Genomic DNA, 17,884 nt, shown 5'->3' on the forward strand with positions numbered 1-17,884 from the left:
TCCACTCTGAGGGGAAGGGCAAAGGGAAGAATGCGGTACTTAATTTGTAATGAAACAAGTGCTGGGGCTCAAGCATTTTTTTTTACTTTTATAACTGATGCGGCAAACCCAGAGGAGTCAAGGCTATAAATTGCCAAACCTAGAGGTGCTGGAGCTCAGCCCTGGCACAAATTAAGCATTGGTGACACAGGATGGAAGTGAGTGGGGAGCAGGGCAGGTGCAATGATATTTTGCACCCTAGGCGAAACTTGCATCTCACGGCCCCCGCACATTGGTTCATTGAGAGGCAAATCTCAATGAGCCTTTATAGACCCCAGGGGCCAGCTGTGCCCAGGGGCTGCTCCCCACATCAGGTTCCCCCCTCCCTGCCCCCTGAACTCCCCTAGAGGGTGCACAGCCCCCCCCCCCCCCCCGCGAGCCCTCCCCACCCTACCCCGGCAGCCCCTGCCCCGAGTCCACTCACTGGCTTTGCCGGGCCTGGGCCACTGCAGCAGCTCGGCAGGGAGGAGCCGCCTCCGGGAGGCACCGGAGAGCCAGAGCGTCCTGCTTGTGGTGGTGGTGAGCCCCAGCCATGGAGGAGCCGGCACGGTGCAGGGGGGCTGGCTCCCATGCGCCCCCCACCTCCACCCTCTCCTAGGGTTACCATATTTCAACAATCAAAAAAGAGGATGGGGGAGAGCCCTGCCCCATCCACTCCCTCCCACTTCCCACCCCCTGACTGCCCCCCTCAGAACTCCCAACCCCCTCTCCCGCTCCTTGTCCCCTGACTGCCCCCTCCTGGGACCCTTGCCCCTAACTGCCCCCCAGAACAACCCCACTACCTAAGCCTCCCTGTTCTTTGTCCCCTGACAGCCCCAACCCTTATCCACCCCCCCACCCCCAGACAGACCCCCGGGACTCCCATGCCCCATCCAACCACTCCCTGCCCCCTGACAGGACCCCCAGAACTCCCGACCCATCTAACCCCCCCTGCTCCCTGTCCCCTGACTGCTCCGATCCCTCTCCACAGCCCCCCCAGAACTCCTGACCCATCCAACCTTCCCCCTGCTCCCTGATTGCCCCCTGGCCGGGACTCCCCTTACCATGCCCATGCCAGTCAGACGCTGGCTCCACGTGGAGGCAAAACACACAGCCGGGCTGCTGTGCACACAGCCCCTCCCCCGCAGAGAGCTGAGACAGGAGGACTCAGGGAATCGCAGAAGCCGAGTTATGTGAGGGGGAAGCCAGGGGGCGCACGGGGGGCTGCCGTCCGCATGCATCTGCTGCAGCCTACAGGAGTCCCCGGGAGGAGGGGGGCGCAGGGCCGCAGCCTGGGCAGGAGGGGCAGGGGGCGTGGCTGCTCCCCGCTAGCGGCACCACTGCCTTTGCAGGGCTGCTGCCCGCCTGCACCATGCCGGCTCCTCCGTGGCTGGGGCTCACAAGCCGACATTCTGGCTCTCCGGTGCCTCTGGAAGGCGGCTCCTCCCTGCCGATCTGGGGCACCGCTTTTTGGCTCCCCCAACCACTTGGCGCCCTAGGCGACCGCCTAGTTCACCTAGTGGTTGCACTGGCCCTGGTGGGGAGGGAGGAAAGGGCAGCATGGGAGGAAACATAATGAGAAATTGAGAGAATATGAGAGAGAGGAGAAGGGATGCAGAGCAGAGTGATAGATTGAACAAGGAAGGAACAGGTAATCACAGGGAAACTGAAACACTAATGGAACAAGAGGAGTGACATAAAATAAGGAAGAAAAGAAAACTCAAGGGATGCAGTAAGTCACAAGAATATAAACTGTTGTACCCTGTCTTTTGATGCCTAAATGTGCATTACTGTTTGCACGAGATCTCAGGGGAGTGTTTGAAAACAAAGAGGGGGCTTGAGAAAGCTGCATTTTGATAGGAGATGCTCACGGGAACCCAGTATGCTTTGAGATAGGAGAGGGGATAAGCTACTTTGGTTTTACACGGTGCGGGCCTGTGGTTTTGGTGCATGTTTGTTGATGTTTTAATGGAACATAACTTGCCTCTGGTAAGTTAAAATCTCCTGAAATGCAGGAAAATGCATCAGGTATTTCAACATTTTCCAGGGGAAAGACGCAGTGCTTCCTCCATTTTTATTTTTTGATTTTACATCAGTACAGATCCTCCATCCTGGTCAAGTCTAAATGTTGATATTTGTAGGTATGGGGGTGGGGAGCACTAGGGATGTGCACCCTACCCCCACAACTCCATACATTACACATACACATACACTTTTGCTTGGCTGGCTAGCGCACCTCCTTGGGGACAGGAACTCCTTTCAGATACATTTCTTCTCTTGTCCCCATTCTCTTCCCCATGGTCCATCCCGTCACCATAAGATGATGCAACACCGCATCACCACTTGACTTCAAGACCCGTCACGACGACCACCAAAATTGGTGAGCTCCCCCTCCTATTTTGATCTACTTTAACCACTGGCTTTGAAGGAATGAACAGTGGGATATAGGCTATGCTCTGCTACATTCTGCACTTATCAGGTTGGACTAGAGAAAGAAAGTGGTGAGTGAGAGAGGGGAGAAGGAAGGGATGGGGATGTGTGCACATATCATTGTAAGAAAGGGGTGGTGGAGGGAAAACGTAAGTGAATAATCCAGTAATAATTGATTTGACTCTACTTTGATTACCCTCCTGAGCTCTGGCCAGTCTGGTTCCCTGTTAATTCAGCAGATTCCATTGGCATGCCCCAAAACCTCACACAGAGAGTGACATGACATAAACCTTTTGTTTGCACTGGACAGAACAATCATGGATTTAATTTAGTCAACCCAGTGCAGCATGGAAAAGTGCGCCATATTTATGAATCAATTTTGTCTGGACGTCACTTGAATGGTCTGTGGGATTAGGAGAATTGGCAGCTGCTTCTAGGGTCCATTCTGAATAGGTACATTCCTTCTGTAAACATGATATGAAATCCATACCTGACGCACATTGTGTGACCTTGGGCAAGTCACTTAACCCATCTAGGCCTCAACTTCACCATCTATAAAAATGGGATTAAGACTGAGCTACCTCACAGGGGAGTTGTGAGGATTAATCATCTTAATTACTATATTGTTCACTATTCAAAGAACTTTGCTCTTTCATAGCACCAGAAATGTCCATGTTTGGTGTTTCCAACTTTTAGATTCCTGATAACTATATTCCAGACCCAGACTCTTGCATTCAGCTATTCTAAATTCCCCATGCAGTCCAAAAATCAGCTTCTCTTAGAGCATCTCTGTATCTTACCCTTTCCTGTCTGTTCACAGGTCTCCTTCCCATTGACCATTCAGGGCTCAAAGAGATACATACATATATACACACACACACATTGGGCTAAGCCTACAGAGATTTTATCATCTGGGTTGGTTTGCAGTCTCCAAAAGCTACTAGAGGAGACTAACCAGATTAAAACACTGCTTGTAATGAAAGATGGGCCAACGTCTCAAAGTTTGGATCCAGATCTATGTTTGGGTCCAAACTTACCCAGAGTTTAGTTGCACGTATGGAGGTGAGAGTGAGAGATTCTAGAGCCAGTGTTCAGGCCCATCTCTACTATTAATGCGTCTGAGACAGAAATTTGAAGCACTGCATTTCCACCCAACAGCCTCCACCACTGCCACTGGGGAACCTGCTCTTATATTCAGTCCACTCTGGCCAGGACTCATTATATAGTAAAGAAGGGGGGAAATGTCTGGCAATAATTTATTCACCCCCCTTCACTAGGACGACAGTTAACGATCTTCAACACCCAGGCGCAAATAGCCATTGGAGGGAAGGACAGAGGGCGTCCCTTCCAAGGCCAGCTCTCCGGTCTCTATTACAATGGCTTGAAAGTGCTGAACATGGCAGCAGAGAACAACCCCAATATTAAAATCAACGGAAGTGTCCGGCTGGTTGGAGAAGTCCCGTCCATCCTTGGAACAACACCCACAACCTCCATGCCACCGGAAATGTCTACTACAGTCATGGAAACCACCACAACCATGGCCACCACAACTACCCGAAAAAACCGCTCCCCACCCAGCATCCAGGTGAGCCATTTGATCAGATTTTTATTTATATGTCCTTGTTTAGTTAACCTGTTAGTTAAGCCCCTTGGCCGAAATTCTGCACTGAGTTACAGGCCATATAACTCTGTTGACTTTTATGAGGTTGTACAGGGTAAAAACCAACACAGGAATGGGCTCCTTTCTGCTTTGGTGAACTAACAGAAACTTCAGAATTATTACTGGGTATCATGTAACAGTGAGTACAAATTCTACTGTCAGACTGGTGCAACTCTATTTATACCAGCGATGCTGCAGCAGTGTAGATGAGAATATGATTTGGGCCATGTTGTCTCCAAGTTGATGTGTGGGGAAAAAAATTACACTTAAAGGAATTTCAAAAACCTAATGGGATGTGGATAGATTATTGTTTATTATTATTGCCATAGGTATTGCTGCAGTGGTGAAGTTCTTAATGTGGAAAAAAGCAAATGAGTATAGCATTCAGAGCAAGACATTCATGCTAATCTTATAGCATTCTATTAGATAATGTGAAAGGGGCACTGTCAGATCAATTTCCTCCAAAATTTAGGTGTTGTAAAAACAAGCTTTTCTAAACTCCGTGACCAACAGAATCCTTTCTCATAAAATTTGAGTTTAAAAAAATCCACTGGAAACTGTTTTTTGTTCAGATTTAACTGTCCTGATGTAGTGTTTGTAACCCAAAAAATTGCAGCAATTTTGTTCTTGTGTCAGAGCCTGAGTGTGGAATGGATTAGAAACTGATGAACAGTCTTGTTTGCTCATAGTCTGACTCTACACTGAGTAAAGGGTAAAATGTAAACAACCAACACTGATGTTGAAAAGTGAATTAGATTTTTATGAATTCTTTCAGTAATCTATGATGATGTTAATAACACAAGTAAGGGAATTTAGCTTTATACTATATATGGGGCCAGACCCACAGCAGATGAAAATAACATATTTCCATTGACTTCAGCTGTGCAACACCAATTTACACTGGCTAAGAATCTGGCCCGTGATTTTAACGAGAGTGTTTGATTAGCGAAAGGAGTGGGGTAGGTGTATTATTTTCCAAATAGATAATATCCTACACTGATTACACCTGCTTCTTTGAGACAGCTTTCCTTGGGCATTAATGTTGTTGGGTTTTGGGAAATGCAGGTTTAATGAAATCCAGGGCTGTCAGAACTGGTGATATAATATCCCCTGTTTTCTCTAACTGATTCAGAAGGTTTAATCAATGACTGGTTATTCTTTCGTCTATATTTTCATTCTCTTAATTTTTCATCTAATGTTGGTCATGTATGATGAGAAAACATGAAAATCCTCTACTTAGCTATGCTGGAAGTATTATCTTTGTAGTGGCATTTACTCCTATTCAGCTGAAAGTGATTAAACCCAAGCTCAGGCTTAACACTGTACCGGCCCCTTTGGCATTCTAGAAATCCAGGCAGCAGCAGGTTGGTGGATTAATTGAGTTATTAGCCTCAAACACTGGTGCATGAAATATAAAGTCTCAACTACATGAGGGGAAATTATCCCAAGTCTAGTTGATGTTTGTTGTAAATTGTGAAGGAATTAGGACTCTCTCTTCTCTGTGTCTAGCTCTAATTTTAAAGGAAGGCTCTGTATGATTTCATGTCCAGGAGAGTAACGTCTGCGCTCAGTTACTGTGCTCCAGTGGAGATCTGCCATAATTTATGGACCTCAGTGGAATTATACAGATTTACATCAGCATAACTGAGATCAGAATTGGACTTTGTGAGTTGAGCAGAGATGGAAATGATCCTACCCCACTTGAAGGAGAAATATCCCAGAAAGCTGCCTGCCTAATCTACACCACAGTTCACTAGGCCAGTTGAGACCACTGTGTGCTGAAAAGGCATCAAGGAGATTTAATAAAGTGTGGAAATGCCTCTAAAAGATGGTTAAAGCAGTGATTTCCTGGATACACACGTACCACAACAAATGGCTTCATCTCTGCTGTTATTAAAGCAATAACTCTTGACACTTCACTCAACCCACTGAAAGGAAGATAAAAGTCAATATGTACTTCCATTACATTCAGGAGCAGGCCAGTTTATTGCTATCATGGCACAAGATGGCTCTCCTTTTCCCCACTTTGGGCAGAGTTGTTTGGTTCTGTCAGCTTAAGTTGTGTTATTTGTGTGGTGAGGGTGGGGAGAAATAGTCCTCTTCTACTTGGGCTGCATCTCCAGCTGTAGTTTTCAGATGTCTTGTGGTAATTATGACTCACAAGTCTCATCATTAGTGCTGGCAAATTTGGCAGCACCACTAACAACCACAGAGATAAGAGATGGAAAAGATCTAATAAAGCAAATTCATTCTTCAACTAGGGTAAGATAGAGCCACCTGAGAGAACACATTAGCACTGAGTTACTACATTGACAAGCCCAGTATAAAAACTAAGATAGCTACAAAGTTGCTACACTTGCTATTAGGTATGGGGCTTCTGTCCTGATTGTAGTATTCATTTTCCTATTTAAGTAATTGAAAAACCTTCATTTCACAATGTATATGAAGCTGCTGCAGAATTTCCAGTCTAACATAGAACACTGCCAAATCCAAGGAACTTGTGGCAGTATTTAAGTCCAACTTGCCATGTAGTATATAGGGGCTTGACAGTTGCTAAGATATCATCTACTCCTAATGCCACACCTAGATGTTCCCTTTGCTCAATTACTTAGAGTACGGCTACAAGCGTTTTCATGTGTGGTTCATCTAAAGGGCCTAGGAAGTCTGGAAAGATCTTTAAAACTACAGAGAGAGAGAGAGAGACCCACAGTCACACTTCTCAATCTGTAAAGGGCCAGGCATGGGATACAATGTGGAATCACTAGCCAACATGATTGACATGGGAAAATCATGTTACTGGAAGCATCATGTTTGAAAGATTTCTTTTATCATCAGTGATGTCTATAACTTCACCTTTATGATTAAGCATTTTTGATGTCAATAGTTTATGTCAGTGGACGTGAGATGAGTGTGGGATAGAGAGGACAGTGCGGGTCTGTAGTGAGGAACAGTTGAGATGTGTGCCCAGAATGCATTGGCGAGTCTACACTTAATGCTACTAAGAAATGGCAATGACCCTTGTCCATTACAGTGGAGCCTTGAAGGAAGATGCATTTCACCTCCCAGAATTGTGCTTTCCTGCTAATTGAAAACCAGAGCTGGGGAAAGGAGTTTTGTTTATTTATTTGTTTCAAAGCAGTTAATACAGGATTTTTCTATCCAGATAACTAAGCTGTGTCTGGCGACCCTGAGTCCAAATGCTGTTTTGACCTTTTCACACACAGGTTTTGCACTGCGTTCAAGCACAGGTCTGTTCAGAAGTGACGTGTGTTATATTAAATTACACTTGCAGACCGCAGGGCCCTGACACGCGAGGCCCTCCTATATTAATAATATCCTCTCTGGGAGCGCCGCTTCCCCGCGCTACCACAAAGGGCAGAGAGGCAAGCAGCTGTCTCTTGCTTAAGGTGAGTTGCTTGGAGTGCAGACTATTTTTATGAGAGTGTCATGACATTGTCTCATGTCAGGAGGCACATTATTTCTAGAAGATATGTTCTTAATTAGAAGTCTTGTTTCTAGTGTTGAAGTCTTTGAACCCCACCGACCTCCCTACCTAATTTTGGAAAGGGCTGGAGTTTACTTGAAAGAACTCTGTGGATTTGAGAGATTTCTATTCTGTCTGAAAATGTGCTTAGCTAGAGGTGGCCTTCATTTTCCTGGCTTTTGCTGCCAACCTGGCTACTATAAACTGATATTTACCAGCTTGGGGCTTATTGAGTGAGTTGCCACTTCCAACAACATCGGAGAAGACCTTCACTATGTGACCCTGGTCTGTGTGTTCCATCCAAGACAGGTCTAGAATCACTAGTAAGACCAGCCCTAAAGTCCTTACTCAGGCAAAAGTCCTTTTGAAGTCAAGTACTGGGTAAGGATCTCAGGATTGGACTCCATGGAACACTTACCCAGGACCAATAAACACAGTGTGTTTAGTGACCATTTAGATCTAAGTGTAAGGAGAAAAATGGTATCACCTGGATTGGTCTGTCTCAACCCTGCCTCAGGTGTAGTTCCATGGATACAGATAGTAAGAAAAAAATACGTATGTGAGTAAAGATTACATCATTCTTAATAAGGAGAAAGTATTGCCTTGTTATTAAGGCATATTATATACAAGGAATCAAGAAGTCTGTGCTCTGCTGCAGACATACTGTATGACTGGTGCAAGTGTCTGTGTCTCGGTTTCCCTATTTTTAAAATGAGAATAACGAGACTCTCCTGCCTCGCAGGAGTAGCTGGGAGACTAAATTAATTGTTTGTGCGAGCTTTCAGGAATGGTGCTGAGTGCCAGAGAATGCCAACAAATAACATATAATACTAGAAGGTGCTTGCGGAAAGTTCTGTATAAACAATGCAAAGCAGGGGGAGGAAGACTGTCCATTATACATGTCAAGAGTCCATCTGCACTGGCTCAGCAAAGGGCCTCTCTGGAGCATAGTCTTTTACTCTAACCACTAGTCTACACAGCCTCTTAGGAACATTTTCTTTAGGTTCAGTGCTCCTTTAATCTTGATTAACGTCCTTCCATAATGTGTGGCTCTGGGGCTGAATCCTGCCTCATACAGCTCGCAAAAGAGAAAAGCACAGAAGATTTGTCAGTCTAATTAGACTTTAACTGTCAAGCCAGGAAAAATACATTTGTCTCCTTTTTGCTTTAGCACAGGTACTACTTTCTTTTGCTCTCTTAGATAATAATTTTGGGGGAAGGAAATTGGTCTCTAATTTCCTCTTCGCTTGTTATGAGTCTCTAATGAATAAAGAGCTTGGTGGGGCTGCACTTTAAAGACTGACTTCATTGACCTATTTGTACTGCAGGAAATTAGGCAGCTTGTTTTTATCCCTGCTTTCCTTCTCTTTCCTCTACTTTTTTTTTCAATGCAAAAAGACTAAAGCTTCCGAAACTTGTCCTTTTTCAGTGATGGAACCTTCCCTTTCTCTCCTATAAACTCCTGGAGTAAAGGGATAGACTTATTGCATGGCTGCAGGGCAGCCCACCAAACCTTGTTTACTCACTCTAGCTGATAACTGCTCCAACTAGGCCAGATGCTGAGGGGTTTGGGGCAGAGAAGGAAGGCAGCAGTTAGGAGCAGATAATCCAGAAAGTTTCCATGCAAGCCACTTTTCTGTATGGATTAACAAGCGACTAATATAATAATACCAAACGATAACCAGATACCTTGTACAGGAATAGCTTCATGCACCACTGAATGGCACCAGCTCTGGGGTGGAATGTGGCAGCTGCTAATAGTAAACAGCAATGATACGCAATAATGCTTTGGACAGAAAATGAATAAAAACACTTCCCAGTTTAGACTGAGTAGTGAATTGAGAGAGGTAGAATATAATTTTCCATGTTATGGCCAGAACATTCAGATTAACATTCCTAAAGTGCCATCAGATTTTTTTTAAGAGGTCAGGATCTCATTCTGACATCTGCTCTAAAATATGGCAGTTTCAGGAGTGCAGCACTTATTATGGCATGGTGACGTATGGGGTGAATATGCAAACAAATTGCTACTTATTGAACCATTACTATTTTCTGGGTTAAATTTGGAGGTCCACCATCCAACTACTGACCAGACCTGATCCTAGAGAAACTGAATCCAGGCTCTGTTTGTACGAGGAGCCATAGCACTAACACAGAAATGGGTTGCATATGGCAACCAGTTCTGTCTGTCTTCCTACCTACCTACCCTATCTAAAGTTTGTTACTGAGCACTTACTGGAATGATCAATGTCTGCTATGAGTGGAGTCCATGGAGTATCATGATTCCAGTGGAATTACTGAGTGAATGGTCAGAGCATAGCGTGGATCTCACAAATTGCTGTGCAATGTTTCTCAGTAAATAGCTCACGCTCAGTCTTTGGATAGTGTGCATTCAGGTGGCAGCACTGAAAGGTGCGAGTGTTGACTCTCTTCGCTCACTTAGCATCTGTGAGTTTTGTTGGAATCTATATTTTCTTGAGAACTTCGTCGATCAAATATTGAGTCAAGGGCCTGAGCACTTCCAGCTACAGGGGCCAGACATGAACATCTCCAACTCTCATAAAGGGGCAGATCTGAGCAGACATTGGGACTGGCAACAGCGCTTGAGCTTTACTTTGGCTACTAAATTCTGTTCTCAGTGACACCCCTGGAATGTGTAATTGAGGGCACAATTTGGTGCGGTGTATGAAAACATGAACTATCTACATTTTTCATTTTTTGAAACTTTTTTAGCTGGGAATTTTTCAGTTTTGGGCCACAATTTTTTATTTTTTTTTAAATCAACATTTTCAATGGAAATCTCTCGCCACTGCCACCTCTATTTTCTGACCAATTCTAATAAACAGATACTGTGTGTGGATGCAATAGATCTACTGTCAAAAGATAAATCTGTAGGTACTGTAGATATGCAGGGTCAAATTACCCAAGAAACATCCTAAATTCCAGTCAGTGTGCACCCTTATGTGGGCCTGAATTTCTATATTTGTGCACTCAGAGGCATCTGGTATTTGCACTTGCAGACAGGAGCACTTGTAAACCATGTGGGTGCAACTTGGGAGACTACTTTCAAAATTTGGCTTGTATGTAAATAGATATGATAGCTAGATATTGTAAACTGGCACAGATTTCATTACTGGCCATGCTAAATGAATAGAAATAAAGTTTTGTTTTTCCAAGACAGCTGTACAATGACAGGATACAACAAAAGATAATTTGGAGTAAATGTCTGCTTAGAAATAAATAAAGTAGAATTGATGATTACAGCTCAGATATAGTCAGAGGATTGGCTCACATTTTTCTTAACGCACGCATGCTCTCTTTGGTATTTATACACCACAGGGAAATGGCTGGGAGCTGCAGACGTACAGGGCAGATATTTCCATTTTGTTTTGTTACAAGACTGGCTGAGAGGTGGGAATATGTCTCTTACTATTCCCGGCTCACATTGGGATGATGGCATGGAAATTAGAAACCTATCCAAGCTGTTATGACAACCCCACTTTCTGAAACCATTTAATTAATGCCTTGGGGTTTCTTTAGAGAAATGGTGTGGTTAGTTAACACAAACATAAAGGTTCCCACCAGTTTCTTTTTCATCTGTGAGATGAGATGTCACTGAGTTGTGAGCCACAGCTGCCGCAGTAAGCTCTTGTTGCTGTTAGTGATCAGTGAAAGTGGCTTGATGAGACCTGACACACAGACCTGTTTACAACCAACCCTTTCTCTTCTCATTAGCATATTCTACAAGTAGGTGGGATGCTATACATGGGATGCTGTTCATAGGGGATCATGAATGATTTGTATCCCCCTCCCCACAAAATATGTATTTGTTTTGACACCATTTCCATGGAAAAGTAGAGCCCAAAGGGTCAGGCCATGGATTCCAACCATCCATGTACTGTGCAGGATGTGAATGTTTCCCTTCAGTGTTCAGGTCACTTTTTTAGAGCAAGTGAAATGCATCTTCTCTCAGTCTGGTCTGGCAGGCGTTCACCTTTAAAGTAACTGGCAGGGGGCGATCTTCCATCTGTGTCAGTGCTGCCTGCAGTGCCCAATACTGGGGCTAAAGGGTGCTGTGTGGCAAGTGTTGCTGTCTTTCAGATTTGAATAGAATTGCCTGAAGAAGTTGCTTTGGAGAGAGACGGAGTACTTTGTGGGCAAAGCAAGGGCCACCTCCAGACATGCTGGCAGCATAGGTGAAATCATGAAGTGGAGGGTAGAATAAGGCAAAGATGGGAGCACTCGTATTATTGAGTGGAGTGCAGAGAGCAAGATGGGAGAAGGAGTGCTGAGAAGCAGGCAAGGATGAGACCCCAAAGGGTCTTGTATCTGCAAATGGGGGGCTGCATTTCATGTGGGAAGAGAGAGTGAGTGAGTAGAAAGCCTGAGAGATGAGGTGTGACATGGCCAGGCATGGTAGGAGGAAGGTGCTTTTAGCAGCTGTGTTTTGGAGAGACTGCAGGTGCGGGAGATTCTTTACCTGCACTGTTTTGCAACCCTTCTACTCAAAGTCTTACGCCCAGCCCCCTGCTTTGGAAGAGGTATAGCTGAGGGACCATAACACTCAGATCTGGAGCAAAAGCTCCTGCCACCATGCTCCAGATCTGAGAAGAGAAACACTTTTATCCAAACTGGCCCAGACTCATCAAAATACAAGACCTGTTTTCAGTGGGGAGGGCTGAGGCCCCACAGCTCCTTCTGCTTCAGCTATGACTGAATCAGGCTTGCCTGTGCTGACAGACACCTCCCCTAGGGTCATCCAAGCCCCTGCAGGATCCCCAGGCAGCTCAGTTCCAATACAACCAGCAGACCTTATCACAGAGGGGATGACATCCTTGAAGCTTCTGGCAACCAGTCCTGGCAGAGAGGAAAAAAACCATGGTGCTATCTGTCTCTCCCTTCCCACGTACGTGAGACCTCCTACCCATACGGCAGATTGAGAACATATATAAATAAATACAAACTAGGTAAGATTTAACTTGTCATAATATTTATCCCCTTTTATGAAAGGTGACCTCCTAGGTGAGCAGAAGGACAGGAGTGATTTTAATCCGCAATAACAATGGGAAACCAGTCCTGATCGACTCCCGCAGTATAGATATATAAAATGACAGATTATTCTGCTGCTGTCTCCCCTCTCCCACCCAAACACGTGCATACACACACCATAACGCACAGGAAAATTCTGATTGGTCTTTATCTCCCAGCTGCTGCCCTAATGATTAATGCTGCTATCACTGGGTGACTGTCGAATAAGGGGAGACAGGGAGGGAGGAAGGAGCAGGAAATATATATTTCTGAGACTCTTTATTGTTATCAGCATTATTATTATTATTCCTTTAATATATTTTTCCTCCTCTTGGAAGAGCTTAATCTATTGGATGAGCAGGGGGTGTTGACAGGTGAGAGTGGATTTGATGGCGAGAAGATTGATGGGACAGTCAAGGGCAAAGATGGAAAGCAGCAAAGTTGCAGGAGGCGAGCTACCATGGCTCAGGTTTTTGGAGGTTTAGAGAGAGAAGCTGTGTGGTCTACTGGACTGAATATGGGTTTCTGAATTTTAATCCCAGCTCTCTCACTGTAGGACCATGGGCAAGTCACTACCCTGCTTTGTATCTCAGTATCCCTGTCTGTAAAACAGGGATAGTGTCGCTGACCGGTCTCACAGGCAAAGTTGTAGGCGGTATTTTGTGCAGTGCTTTGAAAATACCACTGCATTTTCAGCTGAATACTGCATTCTCCTTCACTTCCTGCCCTAAATTCTTGTATAGTGTCACTGTGAGCCCTCAACTGCTGCTCTCTGTAGTTTCTGGCTTTGATCCCACAAGCCTTGTGCTATGCTCAACAGAGAGCTTAACGTGCGTGTCTTGGCCAATGTGAATGGAGGCTATATGTGGATACAAGTCAGAGAAGCACGAGGCATCTCCTCTGCATTTAGTGGGAGTGAGTCTCAACCCCCTAGGGTTCCTACTCCTGTACTTTCAAGTGATCAGGTTTAAAGACGGGTGGGATATGGCCAGAGAATGGGCATGTGTGAGATGACTTAGATTTACATGTGATTCTCACCATGCTTATGAGGTGCTTAGCCACCTGCTTTCCCCTTAGACTTCATAGATGACTTGTAACCCTTCTGCCAGGTGGTTTCAGCAGTAACAAGGGTCGGGTTCAATATCTAGGGGTTTCTCTTAACAAAACAAAACAGAACCAGCTCAAGCACCCACCCAGAAATCTGGAAGAACTAAACACCACCCCTGTGCACCTCTAAGGGGATGTCTACACTACAATGTAAGCCCAGAGTTAGTGGGACTTGAGTCAGCTGACTTGTGTTAGGGTACCCTGGGCTTGAGCACCTACATTGTGTTTTAACCCGGTGTTAAGATTTTTCTAACTTGTGCTGAAACCTAGGGCTCTGGTGTCCACACGTCAGTGTGCAGACCCGCATCAAAGTAACCGTATCCTAGAGTCCCTAGCCTACTCCCGCCTTCCTCCCCCGCCCCAAAACGTGGCTGCCCTATTCTTATCCTTTGGTGACGTATAGGAAACTTGAGTGAAGGGAATTCAGAGAGTAAGTGAACTATAGTGGCTTCTGGGCAGCTCAGATGATGTGACCTGCTCGACCCACATAAATCCTTATGGGTGCCCAGTTTTAACAGAATTTTTTTTAAAAAAAAGTCTTCTGTGAAAGGCAGCTGCTAAGAAATGTCCTGTGCCTTTTAACAGCATCTCAGAATGATGCCAGCCCCCAATATTGATGCAACTGCTTGTTGTGCCCTCTCAGATGAAAGAAAATGTCTTTAGCTCCAGTTGCATGCATGTTGTGAGAGGACAATGGGGCGGGGGAGGAGAAGAATCTGAATAGGGATAAATAAAAGAGATCACACAGCCAGAAGCTGACTTGATTGCCCTGGACTCGGGAGACATTGTAGTAACAGGAGGAGTGACTGTGCAGTAATTCCTCTTTCTTGCAAGGGAGCGGCCACGTCTTTATCCTGAAATAAGCTTTGTTATTTCGCATTAACTATGCAATTATGTGTATGATGGTTCATGTACGGGATCCAGTAGCATGACCAGTGTCTTTGGATCAGGTTCTCAGTGCCCTTCCTCTCAATTGGTGGGGCTCAGCAGGCTTTGCTGGTAGGGATTTATTTCCTGAAGCCCATTCTTGCAATGATGGATTCCAGGCATCAAAGGCTGCCAGGAGGATTAGGAAGGTAATTCAGAGCTTTTGTCAGGGAGCAAGGGGGGCAGGTGAAAGCAGGGCAATATCATCTCCTTCCATAAGCAACTCACAAATGAAATAGACTAGAGGATGTAAATAACAGTTTACAACACCAAGGATCATTTTAAAGGCAGAGGGAAGTAAAGGAACAGACCAGCTGTCTCTCTGCCTCTGTCAAGCTTGGTCGCTTTGAATTTACTGAGCACTTTTCTCCCATTCAAATCCCATTTAAACACTGCAGTAGCTGAAGGTCATTTTTTTAAAAACTGAGTTTTCCATCTTCTCTGGTTGTAAACTGTTTTTATCCAGCTTTGCTGTTCTTTTCAGATTTGAGAGAGACATCTTCTATGGTGGCGATGAAAGATGACTGTGGTTAAACAGTGTCTTATTTCATGTCTTCCAAAGGGGCATTACAGAGAAGTCAGGGGGAGTGATTACAATTATACAAAGTGACAGTGAGGCTGCACCTGCAGAACTGAACTTACTGCATCTGTCGGTTGCACCCCTCACTGTAGCATCTCCAAGCTTTCCAGCTTGGGAACCCTTGCCTCTGTTAGGGTGGGCGAATTCAGACAGAAGTCTACGGAAGAGACAGGGAACTGTTAACACACAACGCTTTCATATTCTGCCTGGAAACCAGACACAGACTTATTAGTGAAAGGCTGAGCTGTAAGACCGGAGAACCCGCTGGCCCAGCAAACTTTTGCTCACATCAGTAGATTTTACTTGCTGACTAATCCCATTGACTTCAATAAAGTTCAGATATGGATCCAGATCTAAACTCCTATTGCGTTCAACATGTTGAGTTCCATGTCTTGGCCACAACCCATCCCCTAACTTCAGCCCCATTTCAGGGTAGGGGTAATGTTCTTTATGATTGAACGTGAGCAAGATTAAAGGAAAGGGCTAGATGCATATATAGCTGATTGAAAAATGGGGAAAAATTGCACAAAAACATTCAAGCGTGTTTCCATTTTGCAGAGTTCAAAGTGACCCCATCTCCTGTTTTGGGAATTTTTCAGTGAAACTTTTACCGACATTTTTATGAAATCATTTCTGAATTTTTCATTGACTGAAAACTCAGGTTTCAATGAGAAAACATAGTTTTCGATTAAAAAAATATGTTGCTATGGATTCCAATTGATCCTATTCTGATAAAAATATAATTGAAAATTACATGAAAATTGAATATTTCAATAGCCTTGACTTTTTAAATTATTTTTAAAAGACCATTTTTGGATCAAAAAACTTGTTCAGCAAAATTTTTACCAGTTCTAAAGAAATGTTGATAAAGAAAAGATGAAGTACTATTTGAAAAGGAACACTCCTTTTGAAAACTCAAATAATGGGCTGTAGCAACAATAAAAATAATTGGAAAGGAGATCATGGTTGTGTGAGTGATGAGCAATAGGATCACTGTTCGCAAATCATATATTTGGAGAGATTCTGAACAAAATGAATGTCTATCTCCTGGCATACTTACCTACCAACACATACACTTGCTGTGCAGTGAAACTATGTTTTACTAATTGCCATTTGCAATGATCATTCATCTCTCTAGTTCAAATCTCTCTAGATGCCACTTCCTCTGTGTGCTGATGTGTTTGCCTTGCTTACATTGAGCAGTGGGGCTTTGACTTGTGACGATCAGACAAGGAATTCCTTTGCTGTCTTTGAAGGAGGGAAACAAATTGCCATTCTGAGTGGCACGAAGCTGCTGGTAGAGAATATTACAGCTTGTGGGAGTACCAATTAGAGCCAATTAGAACTTGATTGACCTGCCTTCACCAAACAGCCTAGCAGAGCTGAATCTCTCAGTGCAAGATGCAAAGTCTGCTTTCCGTCTTGTGTCTGACTTGGAGAAGCTCACAGTTCTGTTGATCTTTTCCACATAATACCCAGAAGGGGCGGGAGGCTGCCCAAACAGATCCATTTAACAGAGTCCCAGTGGGCAGTGCTGTGACTTCCACCAATAACATGGGAAATGGGGCTGCCCTATTTCTGTGTCCACTAATTGGATGGAGTTTATTTAGTTTCCTCATCTCATTGACCAGGAGCCACAAATCCACCACCTATGTAAAGAAACTGATGTCTCCATGGGCCCTAAATTATGATGGTTTTGGTCATGGTCTATGCTGTAGCTGGTCTTGGATAACGGAGGACTTCAGTCTCTAGCACATTTCAGAGGACTACATTTGCATAATAATAGTAATCATTAATAGTGGATGTTAATTACTTTCACCCCAAAAGTTTCCAAATCTATTTACAAACATAAAAGCTATGCACAAGGATCATTTTGTTCATCACTGAAATTAAGTCACTTTCAGGGCAGAACATGGTGGCTGTTGATCATTGTTCAGCAGTACCACCAGTGGTTTAGATCAGGAAATGAAGGAATTTACTATACTGAGTTGAAGCACAAGAAAAAGTTGGGAGAGGGAGAATGTAATTAACCAAACTGGAACTTCACCAGGATACCAAGACTAATCTCTTCCCTCGTAAGACAAAAAGTATTGTGGACTCATTAATGATTGCAATAGGCAGGGCCTCAGGTTTCTGTCGCTTTTCAAACATGACCCCTTCTGAAGCACAGCAACATTAACTCCAGACAGGTGCCCTAATCTACATTTCATCATCATATTCTGTAGAAGTGTGCTTTACTGACCGTTAACAGTTTTTGTCTGTGGTCATAGCATTTCACTGCGTAGTTTGTTTCCCGGACATCGGGAAACTAGCTAAACTTTCAGTCGGAGAGAGCACCTGCTTCCATAGGACGTCCTTTTCCCAGGTATGTTCACCTAATAGTTTATTTCCAGTACTGCTGCTCCCTCTGTGACAGCACCTCTGCTTTGAAGTCCTATTTGAACTGGCAAAGGGTTTTCATTAGCCATTGAATCCTTTCATTAAAACATTCCTAGGCTCTGACTCCACAGCGACAAAGCTGGGGGTTTGACCCTTGTACCAGTATCCCATGGGAGAGATTTGTTCACCATTCTTCCCTTACCAGGCTGAAAACCCACTAATCCTAAGTGGTGACATTTTTAATAAAGTGGGCCCTAATTATCTCACTGGC

The 17,884-nt window shown here is 44.4% G+C and overlaps 1 protein-coding gene across 32 annotated transcripts in view; it reads left to right on the top strand.

The window, feature by feature from the left end:
- Positions 1 to 17,884, top strand: part of NRXN3 (neurexin 3) — a 1,373,290-nt gene that overhangs the window by 1,232,290 nt on the left and 123,116 nt on the right. For 24 of the 32 annotated variants that reach the window (XM_074956040.1, XM_074956060.1, XM_074956041.1 and 21 more), the window contains one exon: positions 3,726 to 4,033. In XM_074956040.1, coding sequence (XP_074812141.1) covers positions 3,726 to 4,033 — 308 coding nt within the window. Of the gene's footprint in view, positions 1 to 2,338; positions 2,399 to 3,725; positions 4,034 to 17,884 lie in introns of all 32 variants that reach the window. The other 8 variants (XR_012639977.1, XR_012639978.1, XM_074956036.1 and 5 more) reach the window with 1 other exon arrangement.

This window comes from Natator depressus, chromosome 6 (genome assembly GCF_965152275.1).
Source record: "Natator depressus isolate rNatDep1 chromosome 6, rNatDep2.hap1, whole genome shotgun sequence".
Lineage (NCBI taxonomy): Eukaryota > Metazoa > Chordata > Testudines > Cheloniidae > Natator > Natator depressus.